The sequence below is a fragment of the Anopheles coustani genome, chromosome 3, assembly GCF_943734705.1.
Source record: "Anopheles coustani chromosome 3, idAnoCousDA_361_x.2, whole genome shotgun sequence".
NCBI classification, from domain to species: Eukaryota; Metazoa; Arthropoda; class Insecta; order Diptera; family Culicidae; genus Anopheles; species Anopheles coustani.
Window position 1 is genome coordinate 93,067,056 of NC_071288.1, and position 14,377 is coordinate 93,081,432.

Sequence of the window (14,377 nt, forward strand, 5' to 3'; positions counted from 1 at the left end):
GAATCAGTAAGCAAGGAAAACTTTTCTATTTAAATGGAATTATTTTTGGTACAACTTCTGTGCCGTAATTAAATAAAATTAAAACGCAAAATTTAACAAATTTAATTTTGAAAACCGAAGCACACCATTATTATAATTCCGTCTATTGATGTGTTTCCTGCGAATATGCTAACCTCCAAAGTTTGTCCCAGCGAGCTACTGTTTGATATCAAACCCTAGGATTCGGTTCGCTGTGCCATAAACTGCACGAAATATCAAGGAAAGGCAAGCGACATTCTTCCACGATCAAAATATGTTTCCTCTTTGACGCAGAGAAGAAACAGAAAACCGCTTGATTCAAAAAGGAATGGGACGAAGGTCGAGCAGGTTCTTACCGAGGTGACAACATATGACGATCATCGTTGGTGTGCGGGGCCAAAAGGAAGCCCTCAGTAATGTTATGCGGAATATGGGGAAATTTTCACTTACCAGCACACATTCCACATACCGTCGGTCGGAGGCTACATTCATTAAGAGAGAAGGAAAGCGAAACGAAGCTGCCGTTCTGTGAGCGCACATGCGAACCTCACGACAGGAATGGAAAATATGCGCAAAGATTTTGATTTTTCTCCCCTGTTTCGCGGAGTTCATAGGAACAATGAGTGACAATTTTCACCATGTTTTGCTGGAAAATGGTTTTACATCACTGTAAATTGATGGAAACAAATTGGTGGAGGAATCGGAACCATGTTCTTTTTGGAAAAAAAAATTAGGCTAATGGTTCCCACAATAGGAGACGAAGGTGATTTAAAACATTGTTCGACTTCTTGTAACACAATTTTGATTAGTCACTTAAATCATACAGATTTCTTATTTAGCAAAACATAATTTATACTTTCAATTATAATCAGCATCGTTTTCGGTGCAATGCGTAACATTGCATCAAAGTTATTTTGTGTTCTTGATGAAATTATGTTTTTGTACAACACAGCTGTTCATTTATTATTTTTATTGACTTGTTGTGCAGTTCTACTAGTAGAAAGGGTATTTTTCAGTAGTGTAAGCCATTGAAAATGATTTGCGACAACTATTACTAGCACGATCGAACCAACATACCGTAAGTATATTTCATTTGCAAAGTAAGTAGTGCATTTGATCTTATGTTAGGTTATTCCAGCAATTGTGGAGGAGTTTTGGTGCAATTGCCAATTTTTGTTTCCTCGCCTCGGGTCTTTTCCAAGCAAAAGTGGAACTTACTCACCGCTGGTTTCAGGTTTCCGCGCTGAACAGGAAGTGTTCGGCCATGCTTCGCAAACTACCTTTCCCCCATTCGCTTCGGGGTTCCATTTCCATCGTGCACATCGTGCGCGGGAAGACGATAAATTTAACAGCCGAATGAAGTTTCGCAATTGTTCGCAAGCTGGTTTATTACTGTTATTATTACTTCGTCTTCGGCGCACGGAGCGGTTGCGTTTTCCGGCTTCCGACACAAGAGCGACTGCCAAAGGCTGCTGCTGCTGCTAAAAGCTGCCGGTACCAATTAACGATGGAAGTTAAATTTAGTGCTGTTGCTGTTACAAACAGACGTTGCTGCACCGCGTTGCTGATGATGATGCCTTCGGTTCGAACCTTTTCGTTTACAGCTGTGAATATCATGGATTCGTTAAATGGAACCGGGTTAAGCTGGGACCAGCATGTATTTATAGGAGCCCGAAGTTGGGCTGAGAACGCAGGCAGTGAATTTTCTTTTTTACCATAAAAGTATAGTTATTGTGCTTTAAGAAGAAACTGGAACAACGATGTCCAGTGTCTCTGTGTCTTTAAGAGACGAATGAAAAAACACACATGTTATGCTCTTTACAGATCTCTTTAGACATCTCAATCAATAAAACCATATTGATCGGGTGTTTTTGCATTCAAAGATATAAAAATATCTTTTTGGCTCCAATTTTGTAGAGTCCTAGCAAAGTAAAGTTAAATAAATTGGAATTCCGCGCCCACGATTAATGACCAACGAAGGCTCGTACCAGGAAATTTTCCCAACTTGAAGACTTATCAATATTGATGTTAAGCCCAACCATTTATCAAGCCATTGATTGGGAAGCATCAACGACACCGCACATTAACCAGCAGTTTCCCGCTGAGTCGATGGCTAAAAAGTTCATTTCGAAAAACACTCGTGGCGCGGCAAAAGGCGTGCAGTGAAAAAAACGAACCAATTTTTCCACGAACTGATTCACCCTATAATTTTGCGGCAACTCGTACTTTACGGGTTGGTTTGTTGTTTGAGTGGTGGTTCAATTTTGGTAGCATTATTTATTTTTTGTTTAAGCACCACCGGACACACAAATGCGGTTACTTCATGCACCCCCATGGGCATTAATCAGCTTTTGCATGATGATGAGAATGTAATGTTCAACGGACGGTAACGAACGCTGGAACTAATTTTCCACGAAGAGCACGCAAGAGAAGTGTACGGAAAAGGGAACAATGAATGAAGGAAGGATGGAACCGATAATTTGAAAACCACCGGTAACAAGAAGGGATTTTATGGGCAAAAGGGTAATTTGTTAACCGTTTTGAAGTGATTTTTGTTACAGTATGCTTTTTTTATTGGATACTGTTCTTCCTTGCTCAGAAGCTTCGTGCTGATGACTGTTGATGAAGTGAATACATAAGTATAAGCTTCGGTAACAGTTGGCCTGGAAGAGAAGCGGTGAAAAACTGGGGTACACTAAACAGATTTTTGTATTCTTGCCATCGTCCCAGTGTACAACAAAGCGTATGGAAAAAACGGGATGTGAAACCAACAAAGTAGGGAAAGGAACGTAAAGTTTCGTGATGGGTTTCTCTTTTTTTAGTTACTGGCGAGACGAACAACATTACCCTTGCGATCGCGAACCACCAGGCGTCTCCATTGGTGGATGTGAATAACCAGGCGCCTCCATCGAGAAATGGAAAGAACCATGCGCCTCCATTGATGTGTTCGACTGCTACCATGCAACCGAACCTTATGAATCATCTTCATCCAGAGGCTTGTGTAAAATTAATTTTAATTAAAAATACATCTGAGATGCCACATTACTACAGCAAAAAAAGTGTGAAAAGAGTGTGTGGCTGATTGTTACGATCAAACAAAAATCGCCCAAAATGTACTTATTATGCGCAACTAATCAGCAAACAAAACAAAATGTGAGTTTACTTAAAATTTTTTTATCATTTTCATTGTCTTGACTTAAACTACGCAAAGGGATCTCCAACAATCCAGAGTCAAGTGTTTAGTAGTGCCCATTTGTTTTACTTTAAGTTGTATTCCAACGAGAAACCTAAATCTAATTCCAACTACCACTAATAATATCCTTCAGTTTTTTTTTCATTTTCACTACCGGCTTCTTCTGACCTTGCTTGGTTTTTCCTGCAGCGGTTTGTTTTCATGTAAACTGTACGAAACAGTGTTTTGTTGCCAAAGAAACCACTTCGGTTTTGTCTTTTTGAATCTTTCTGAGCCGGTCTCAAGTTAAATAGGGGAAGGAAGGAAGGATGTAAAATAATGTAAAGGCCAATGTCCTGTTGGAGTCCACTATTACACTTGAGGTACATCAACAACACCGAAAATGAATGAATATCGCAAGCGTGTATTAAAAAGGGAATATCTCTTGGGCTTACCCACCCATGATAAACGAACATAGTTCAACCCAACCCAAATACATTCTGTATTAACTCGTAGTAATCGCTGAAGGAATCTTAAAATATTTTTACTTACATAGCTCACACAGGCTTGAGGCTTTAAGACTGCGTATTAATAAAATGAATCAATCGCAATCACTTTTAAATCGTTTGTTTTGGTCTTTTGGTGCTTTTATTTTGATTTTTGGGATAAATATGCCATAATACGTTGCAAATAAGTGCGAGTAAATGAGATGGAGCTCAAGGAAACACGGGGAAGGAACGTATACTTTAGGAACAGATAAATTCTGTTAATACTCGGAACTGATTTATGAAGCGCTCAGCCTACTATTACAGAACTTTTTTATTTAGCAGTCACCAGCAGTTTGACGCTTCGCAGGTTTATGTCAGCGATGAGAGATGATTAATTGTAGGTAGCTGTGTGTGAAAGAAAACAATAACTGTGGACCGTCCATCAGGGAGCTTGATAACCATCAATGGAACAGAGCACTAAATTGGGTTTAGTGTAGCCGTTTTGGAGTATTTATTGAAACATGAAGTCTAAAATTGCTACTATGGTATATACAGCATGAACATTATTTGGAAAATGTATCGAATAGAGGCATAAAGCTCCACCGTCGATCGCAAACCCGAGCCGTAGTAGATTTTTGTGAATGAAAACAAATCTATCAACGAATTCGATCTAACCAAGGGCACTCCAAAGGGACGGGGAGTATCTGTAGAACTTGGGCAAGGTATAGTGCCGCACTGGTACACACCTTGGGGCGGTCATGTCGACACGTTGCAATTCCACACAAACAGTAGCGGCCCTCCCAAGTGGATTCGGTTTCCCGTAAGTTCAGCCGACAGAGGGCTCCTCCTGTAGAACGTTACGTCGGTTTGGAGTTCACGGGTTGTTGCCTTCACCACTTTTCTGGGTGTGCTGTATAGCCAGGGGAATTCGGCATGACACCAGCCCTTTATCACCGAAAGCGCTATGGCTTTGGCTGACTAGTAACTCCGCGGCATGTGATGGCACTCACCACTGTACGCCGCTACCTGTCCACCTCGCACTCGCGCATCATCTACTGCTTTTGAATAGTATAAATACGACCGTGGGTCTCTAGGACAGCATATCATTTTGTCACCGATAGTCGTGCTCGAAGGATCGACGAAGGTGCAGCTATGGATTCGCGGTCGGTAAGCAATTTCGAGCTGAAGGCCATCAACGCATGGGATAAAGGCAACATCTGGCGTGTGATCAAAGGCCTCTTTCTGGAGTACTGCTCCAACAGCAGTGTGCACGGTGTCCAATACTTTGGCTGCAAGCGGCGTACGCTGTTTGAAAAGTAAGAGTCTGTGTTTGTGTAGTGTCTGAGGATATGTGCTTTTATGGGGAGATTAATCCGGTTCCGTGTTTCGTAGGATTTGGTGGGGCGTGATGCTCCTGCTCTCGCTGTACGGGTGTGGCCGGTTGATTCAAAACATCTACCGCAAGTGGGACCAAACGCCAGTGATAGTGAGCTTCGCGGAAAAGTCAACCCCCGTATGGCAGATCCCGTTTCCGGCCGTCACGATCTGTCCGGAAATGAAGGTCCGTTCTCAATACTTGAACTTCACGGAGCTATACAGACAGATAACAAGAAATACAACGGTTGATCCACACCAGGATTGGAGTAACGAAACGTAACGATTAATCATCGATAAACTTGGATGTGGAAACGAACCAGTTCATGATCGTTGGTTGTTCTCTGCTCTTTCGTTTTGTAGTTTCGATCTCTTCCGTGCGGTGGCGCAAGTATGCGATGCCCACATCCTGAAGGACATCCAGCTAAACCAAACGGAGGATCCCAACATCGTCGAAAAGCTAAGGAACGTCTCGATGCCAATAGAGAAGGCTCTTTACTTCTGCAAGTGGCGCAATGAGGGAGGCCTCTGTACCAACTATTTTACCGAGACCATCACCGAAGAGGGCATCTGTTTCACCTTCAACGCACAGTCCTCTCAGGAAATGCTTCGTGAGGACCAACTCCACAACGACTACGAGTACATAACCGAGAACAAAACGTCTCCACTGTGGTCGCTCGAAAATGGGTATTCGGAGAAGTCCGATATGGACACTTACCCGCTTCGGGTTCTCGGTGATGGTGCTCGAGCTGGCTTGTTTGTGCTGCTGAACCTGTTCAAATTTGATCGGGAATTAATATGTCGGGTGAGACAATCATATTCGGCACATCCCGAGCATACGTTACTTCCCATTCTATATGCTTCCAGGGACCCGTGCAAGGGTTTAAGATTCTGCTACACTCGTCCAGTGAGTACCCGCAAGTCTCGAGGCAGTATTATCGAGTACCGCTGCATCAGGAGGTCATCATATCCGTGAAGCCACAGATGATAACCACGTCCGAGGGTCTTCGAGAATACACACCCGAGAGGTAAGAAAGCGTGAACGGTGTTAAAGGGTTCATTTACGGCATTAAGCCTCAAATATTTCCACCAGGCGCCAGTGCTTCTTCAACGAGGAACGCCATCTGAGATACTTTAAGGTGTACACGCAGCAAAATTGCGAGCTGGAGTGCCTCTCCAACTACACGCTGCAGAAATGTGGATGCGCCAAATTCTCCATGCCGCGGGACGACAATACGAAGGTGTGCGGCGCTAGCCAGATCCAGTGCTACAACGAGGCGGAGGACGACATGTTACTGGAGGACGTTAAATACCTCGTGGACAAATCGTTTGATTTCCGGGCAAAGTGCAACTGTCTACCGGCTTGTACCTCCGTACAGTACGATGCCGAAATTTCCCAGGCCGCACTCGACTGGAAGAGCTTGATCGAAGCTTACGGAGATTCACTGGACGAGGATGAAGGTGCGGAGTTTTCGCGTCTCTCGATCTACTTCAAGGAGGCCCAGTTCATCACGTCGAAGCGCAGCGAGCTGTACGGGTTAACGGATTTTCTTGCCAACTGCGGTGGTCTGCTCGGGCTGTTCATGGGCGTCAGTTTGTTGAGTTTGGCAGAAATGTTTTACTTCTGCACGATTCGTCCGTTTACCATCTTGCGCGCTTACCAAGAGCGTAAGCGCCGCGAGTCGAACGTGTTCTTCAATCCACCGCCTCCGATCACCGAAAAGACGAAGTAATTGGTACATGGTAAGCATACCAGTTTATACATTTGCGACATCCATACATTATCCCGTTAGATAGCTGTTTGTGCACAAGTTTTTTGATGTATTCTCTTTCAATAAAACTTAAAATGTTATTCCAACTCTTATACTTGTTGTTTACGACGTCGTTCTTTTTTGCCTATAATGAAATGAATTCTAAATTATATGCTACAAGAGGTCTATAAGCCGATGCATAGTCCGATAGAAACCAACCAGGAGCGTGAATGTTGTAGCAGCAGTACTGATGCTATTAGTCATATCAGAACAGGTAGAATAAATTCAATTCCTTTGAGACGATGACCTCAGTCAATTGCTTCCCCAAAACTGCTAACAGAAGAAATTTAGAAGTACTGAGCTCACACAAACATCTATCAGTCGCCGTATGAAGCAGAAATAAAAATACTGCTCAGGTGCGTCAAAGGTGTGCCATACTGCTGCCTAGGGAACTGGTTTTCGCAGAAATGGTACCGAATTCATTTACATATATTTTTATGCCACAAGCACTATCAAACTACGTTGTCGTATAGCTGCCAGTAAAAAAACATGGGTCTTTATCAGTCAGTAAACAGTAGTTCAACCTGAAGGTTGAATAGCATGGAGTATCAGTTATTGGTGGCTGTTATTTGATGAAGGTTGTTCAATTATGGTAGTGTATTTTCGTTTTTAGATTAGTTGGTGTAAGAAAGTTTAAGTTGATGGTGAAAACAGTGGTGTACATTTTTGTCATGTCGATGTGCTCCCTTGGAAAATACCAAATTTGGATGAACTAGTGCGTCTCAAGTCACTATACTATGCAATTATCTGCCAAGTAACGAAGAATTCTTGCTGATTCGTCTCAGAATTCATGAGACATTCTTAGCGCCGTTAACTCCTATCGCAGCTCGTATCAGACAGAGTTTCAGATTAAAGTATTCATTATCTCACAAACAATTCTGCATCTAATCGGGGTGCCGGTGTGATCAACATTCTTTTCCGCAAAGACAGCAGCAAGAACGTGGCGAAAATATCTAAAGCAGAAATTGATGAATCTATTTCGCAACTAGGTCACCCCGGGACCAGCATGAAACTGCAAAATTGAATCAGCAACCCTGCATGCATGTGCAGCTGCATATCGGTGGAGTGTAGAGAAAACGAACCGATGATTTGCATCAGCTCGCACACATTGATGGGTGACGTCTGGAAAAATGGAAAAAACGGAACCCGAAAGCTTCACGTTCGATTCTGGCTCACCGTTGTCGTGCACGTTCACGGAGGTACCTTTCGAAATTGCAGTGCTCTTATCTAATTTATATGCAAATGAAAAGCATCTGTGGCTTTCGAGGTGGGGGAACGGCAGTCATCCAGGGCCCTTGATGATCTTTGCCATCGCACCGTGGACCGTGCGGTGCGCACACCAGGTAAGACTTTTCCCCCGGGAGGAAGGGTTTCACAATGAATGTTCTCTCAGATTTCTATCCGTTTGTAGAATTTGTGGGTTTGTGTCCGCGCCAGACAATCTCTTTAGTTGGAACATTTTTCCTAGAACACACAAACGTCCATCCACCGACGCTCGGAAGCTCAGAGCATTGGTGCATATGCACCGATGCAGTTGGGCTGGAATGGGGAAACTTCATCGACACTTTTCAAACGAATCTCCCACACACACACACTCGTGTCTTCTCGATCGGTGGTGGTTCCAATCGAGGGCCATTTGCTGAATTGAACCACGTTCCGGGAAAAATAGGAACGTAAGGATAGGGAATTATTTTCCTTATAATTATATTATCTCCTAAGAAGCTACCGCACCATTCATGTCGTTGAGGAGGCGGCTTCGTTGTAGCCTGTGGTGTCGTCTTGACGACGGGGCTTGCAAGAATTAGATCACAAAGTAGCCACCGGGTACAGCTACTCCCCCGATGTCAGCTGGTGACACTATCGGAGAAGAAAGTACGGCTTCACTCATCTTCCCTCGACCGACTCGGTGGAAAAGCATGGGGTCAGGTTTGAAGGAGCGCTACGAGAACACTTGTCATCGTTATAGTACGGCAATGACCATCATCACCACCGGCCGAGGTCGGACCTCTACGGTACCACGGTTCCACCGGAAAACACCGGAATAACATTAATTCGTCTGTTTGCCTCAAGCTTGTAGTACTCTCGTCGGAAGGAGGCAAGTTTGCGGGAGGAGCGGGACCGCCCAACACAAATCTCCTGATGATACTTAGGCCTGGATAGCCGGCAAGGGTTTGCCTGGACGGAGGGTCTGCTTTCGCAATCCAGAAAACTTTGCTCAGTGTGGCTTTCGCCAAGTTCTGAGCAATTTGGGCAAGTTCTCGGGCAGGGACTACGGGAGGTACCGTAACAATGACAACATACATCTACACAAACCGGAGCATAGCTGTGACGCAGAGGCTCGCACACATACACACAAGTACCCTATTGAGCTTCCACTCTGCTGCCAGTCGGAACGACTTCATACAAAACCGTAGCTGTTCGTTGCACCGATAGGGACAAGGGTTGGGCCATAACACAACACTCGCCTACAACTCTCCATCCGTTTAATGACTCTTCCGGAAAGATCACACATGTTTCCGGTCCGCTCGTACTGACCGAGAATACATGTGTGTGTGTGTGTGCTTTTTCTTTTACGGTATATGCTGCATTGTTTGTTGGACTGTTTGTCTCGGCGTACCTCCTGCTTCTCCGGGTTTAGTTTTTGGCGCGAGAAAGCAGACTCCAACTACCTTGACCCGCCATTGGGAATTCGGAGGAGCACTACGGAGGAGTTCGTGTCGTTTGCGACAAACGACAAACAAACAAACAAGCCCCGATCTAGAACTTGATTTTTGCGGGGATCAGGGAAGGACGTGCACACTCGAGTACGCTTGGTCGACATCTCAAGAGAGAAGGATCACACCGGACCTGCGTGTAGACCAAGACCCTCTATCGACCGTTTGATGATGCCCGTTCCGGGTGGGTCATCCTCACATTTGGAAAGTGCCACACCAGAAAGCGTCCTCTCCGGTTGCCCGGTGTTTCCCAACGCACGAGCTTGGGAATGTGCCCCAGCCAACATTTTGCAGGGTGTTTCGGTACCTTGCGACCATCGTAGCCCGGATGAGCAGACATTCCGGTGTTGGTGGATGCGGTGTAGACATTGTCCACTGGAGCACGGTGCACGGACGTATTGATTGGAAAACGCAATTGGACAAAATGTCCTTTTATTGTTCCTGTGTCAGGTACGCAGGGACACCTACACAGCTAAACACAATGGACTCTTCTATCGTTTGGTCTTGCGGTCCGTGTTTGCAGTCATCCTTGAAGCAGTCGACCGGGTTTTTTGGGCGACCCCTTTTGCCTGCAGTTTTTGTACATCCTGCAGGGCGATGGAAGATTTATTCATTTACAGCTCGAACACTGGGCCGGAAACGGAACAAAGGGACCACCTCTTTGCAATTAGTCCTTGCCGATGGCGTTTCCCCCATCCGTGCGCCCATTCCCTTCCAATGCGCAATTCCCATCCATCATACTTTATTGCCACTTTGTGCAATGATTTTACCGCTCCTTTACTTCTGGCCAATTGCTTCTCCACCGTCGGAAAGACAATCGGTGGATAAAGGGATAAAAGGGGGAAGCTTTTGTGATAGTGTGATTTAGTGTCGATGTATAAACAAATAAAACGAGTCTAGCCCTGCACAATAAACGGAATGCCGCGGGCCGAAACAAATCAACAAGTAGGCAAATTGGCCCACGCTGCGTACACCGTAAGCTGTAAGTAGAAAGGCGCAGCTCAAGAGTCAAGGGCTGCGGGCAAAACCGATAAAAAGCATCAACCAATGAGAGAGTCTTCCCTCAAGTGGATGGGAAAAGTCCAGCTTCCATTCCAGTAAAAAAAAATAAACACTTCCACTAGCAAGAAAGTGCTCCACGTTCGATTCCTATCGAATCGCTTTTCGGAGGTTATGTTTCACGAGCTGTTTTATTTACGCCCCCCCATTAATCACAACCACTCTGGACTGGCCGGACTGGTCTCTTGAGGCGAATAATCTTGCAGTAGATTTTTGCCTCCCTTCGGCCAATCGGATGTGGGAACATTAAATGAGGCGATATATCGGAAGATCGTAACCACCTTTGGTCACGATTCACTGACTCGAATAAAAGACTGCAAAAGAAAAAGCCCAACGTTCCGGCCGTTGGCAAGATGTGATGGGTGGCTGTGGGTGGTTGGGGAAATCGAAGACGAAAACGCTAACCATTCGACGGCACGCAAATACAGTTTCTCCTCGAATTATGGGCCATGGTACACTGGCACTAGAAGTGCAGAGGTTTCCGTTCGAGCGGAGAAGGCTAACCATTTTTCCAAGTGGATCACGGATTTTCTTCCCCTTTGCCCGTTGTTCGCACATCCGCCCACATCCGCCCGGAATGCTAATTAAATACAGCAACATTCAATTACATATTACTAGCCTCCGTTACATCGTTGGCCCCAATTTGTGGCCGGAAAACAGTGGAAAAGGAGCGAGCCGAAAGGCGAAAGACAAAAGGAACACGATTCCCGGGACCTGGCGCAACCCGGACAGGGTTAGCGTTGGCCCAGGATGTAACCAGCTCGCTGCTGGCCGGTGACCAACGTCACGGTTGTCGGGTTGAGAACGAAGCCCAACTTTTCCCTGCCAACGTTCGAACGGAGGTAGCAACTTAATTGCACCTGTTTCCAGCAGCGTGCGTGCCGGCTTCCGGTTTTGGCTGGGTGAGGAAAGCCAAACCAGGATCACCGGGATTGAGTTGGGTGGGTGGGTGTTTGGGGAGACCGGAAGTGGTACCCCGCACTCGAGGCAGGAGCTCCGTGCGGAAAAAGTTAAAATAACAACGAATAATTCCAACTTCGAATTGGATTCAATTCGGGGCTTTTGTTACTTCTCTGCTCACTTTTGCCCGGCGTTTTTCCTCGTCGGGGTTTTTCTGGCGTGGCTTGTAACGACGTGGTGCCCCACGGGGGGTGGGGGTGAAAATGGCGTACTAACGATGCCGTTTCAATTGCATTTATTTGCCTGTTTGTTTGCCGGCCTGTATGTGTATCAATTCTTTCCATCGAACAACTTTAGTGCGAGAGTGTGCGGGTGTGTAAAGAAAAAGAGTACACCAAATAAAGGGAAATGAATAAATAAAAAACGTATGAGAAAAGTAAATAAATCAGGCACTTTTCCAAACTCCTTGCTCAGATGAATGATGTTTGGGCACGTGTTTCGAACGTCAGCGTTATTATTATTGCAATGGCACGCGCTCTGCCAGGTTCGTGGCAAACGAACGGTGATACAATTCATATTGATGAGGAAAATATTTTGCTTTATTTGACTTTCAAATTTTTGCACGTAACAAGATCTCCATTTTTTAAATTATTTCAAAGAACTCAGGGAATGATAAGATGCTAAGAAATGGTATTAAACAATTATACGAGATCTTTAAAGAACTAACGTGAGAAGAAATGAGTATTCATTAATTATAATTCATCCATTTAAAAATAAAACTCCATTTAATAAACGACATAAGAAAAAAATTTACACAATAAATTGTTTAGTTTCCAGTAAAATACATTATCGAAGAGCAAAGTTTGTTAAGCCTTACTTGAAAGCACAATCAAGTAGGGTGTTCAACCAAGTTCTGAAAGCAGTGGATAAAAGATAAACAAAAAACAAAAACGAAAATTTCTGCCCAAGAAGTAAATATCTTTCCCCACATCGAGCTGCTCCTTTCGTCACCACAAATAATGGCTCGATGAAAGCTTTCCCGGGGCGGGAAAAAAAAGAAACTCTCCGTCAACCGAAGAAAATGTCAAGCATCGACAGCGAGGGAAAACTGGCATCTGGTTGTCCGCTCCTGGGAGGGGAGGTTGGGCGAGAGAGAGAGAGGCGGTGTTTGTTGTTGGCTTGTAATACATTCTGTATCCTGGTGAGCATGTGTATGTGTATGTGTGTTGGTACGATCTACTTGGTACTTGTTTGTCGGAGCGATTGTATGTTTTATTGGTCCCTGACATGAAAGCAGCGCGTGTTTCCGTGCACGGAACGGAAAAGCGCGACACTACGGACACAAGCGGGAAGGGGTGTATGGCTGGCGCACGCCGAGCTAATAACAATAATACCAGTGTGGCACTATAGATGACGATTTGAACGGCAAGTCGACATAAAAAAGCATAAATCTCAACGAGCTGCGGCCGGTAATCGAGGCTGCCTGCCGCGGCCGCCCGCCCCTGCCGGCGGTTAACCCATGACATGCTATGCATCCGGTTCCGGATAGCGCCTAGTACAACCTACCCCAACTACGTCGGAACTTGTTAGCAAGGCAACGACAAGCCCCGGAACAACCAAAAATTAGCTCTGACTTTTGCGTGCTTCCGGTGCAAGTTACGAATTTTGACATTTCGGAGTATGATTTCAAGGTACGTATCGAATCCACTGCCTTTAGTTGTTCGTTTAACATTCGTTGCAGTATTTTATGGAATTGGATACTGAGTACCAAGCATCCATGATAGTATAAACCACTTTTATCTTTGTACTTATCGAACCTGCAAGAATAAATTACAATTCGGTTCTAACAAAACTACAATTGTTGAGATAAGCATTGTAATGTCTGCCATACTATAAAACGACTAGAAACTATAACATAAAACACAAAAACTATCGAGTTCTTAAACCTGCAGCACTATTGATGAGTGAAATTATCACCGAAAATTTAAACAAGTAAGAAACAAGTAATCAGCATAAAAAACAAAGGCAAAACAGTAAGAATTCATTCGGAGTTCAGCCCCCCACAAGTTGCCTGATGCATCCAACATATAGGAAAATTTTATTATATATAAAATTTCTAAGGAAATCCTTAGATGAACGATATAGAATTTAATCCGAGAATAATTTGCATTAAGAGATATTAGAATTGGCATAAGAACCACTACGGCATCTACTTACATGTCTTCGTTTTCTCTCCGTGCACCGGGCCCAGCTGGGCGACCGTGAGCGTTAGCACGATGAGCGCCAGCCAAACGATGCCCGGTTGTGTCCATCGGGGCCGAGCCGATGCCCTCCGATCCGGCGGGTTATCCGGCGGAGGTGGTGGTCTTCCGGGCCCGCAGGACGTCACTTCCGACGTCGCTGCCATTCTGTGTGGGTATTTTTTACGTGTGCCCGTCCGGTTGCACGAACACTCACTAGCGCTCGCTGCGACGCGCTTCTTTACTTCGCCAATTGTTTCTGCACTTCCGTTTGCACTCGTCGGCCGCTACGGAAAGCCCCATTTTGGGTCATTTTGGGGACTATAAGCCCTCCTTTAGGTAGTCTTTTCACAACACTTTCCTATTCCACCAAAACTATCACAAATAGATTAGATAGCAAAAGTTTCCACGAGTTTCATCCGTTTGCCTTGAACATTTATGTTTCACTAGAAAACTGCAGAGAAAAAAAAAGAAGTTAATGCTTGGCAAACATTCAATTAATTTGTGTATTTTGTTAAACACAATTTAATTAACTGGACTGAACTACCGCCGCTGTGCATTTAAGATTTTCCATCCTTCAGTTACGGAAGTAGTTTTGTCT

The 14,377-nt window shown here is 44.7% G+C and overlaps 2 protein-coding genes across 2 annotated transcripts in view; one reads left to right on the forward strand and one right to left on the reverse strand.

Moving 5' to 3' along the window:
- The window catches only part of LOC131271828 (uncharacterized), a 39,741-nt gene extending 25,798 nt beyond the window's left edge, over positions 1-13,943 (reverse strand). Inside the window, exon 1 of the mRNA XM_058273383.1 lies at positions 13,754-13,943. Coding sequence (XP_058129366.1) covers positions 13,754-13,943 — 190 coding nt within the window. The remainder of the gene's footprint in view (positions 1-13,753) is intronic.
- Positions 4,819-6,785, forward strand: LOC131259897 (pickpocket protein 28-like). The gene is made up of 5 exons (XM_058261507.1): positions 4,819-4,994; positions 5,071-5,331; positions 5,416-5,857; positions 5,920-6,080; positions 6,146-6,785. Exons 1-5 carry the CDS (start codon positions 4,831-4,833, stop codon positions 6,783-6,785), a joined length of 1,668 nt encoding a protein of 555 aa, XP_058117490.1. The 5' UTR covers positions 4,819-4,830.
- Positions 13,944-14,377: the final 434 nt, after the last annotated feature.

Coding starts and splice junctions, on each gene's coding strand:
- LOC131259897 (XM_058261507.1), top strand. CDS start 4,831: ATGGATTCGCGGTCGGTAAGCAATTTCGAGCTGAAGGCCATCAACGCA. Junction 5,858..5,919: donor ATCGGGAATTAATATGTCGG/GTGAGACAATCA, acceptor ATATGCTTCCAG/GGACCCGTGCAAGGGTTTAA. Junction 6,081..6,145: donor CGAGAATACACACCCGAGAG/GTAAGAAAGCGT, acceptor TATTTCCACCAG/GCGCCAGTGCTTCTTCAACG.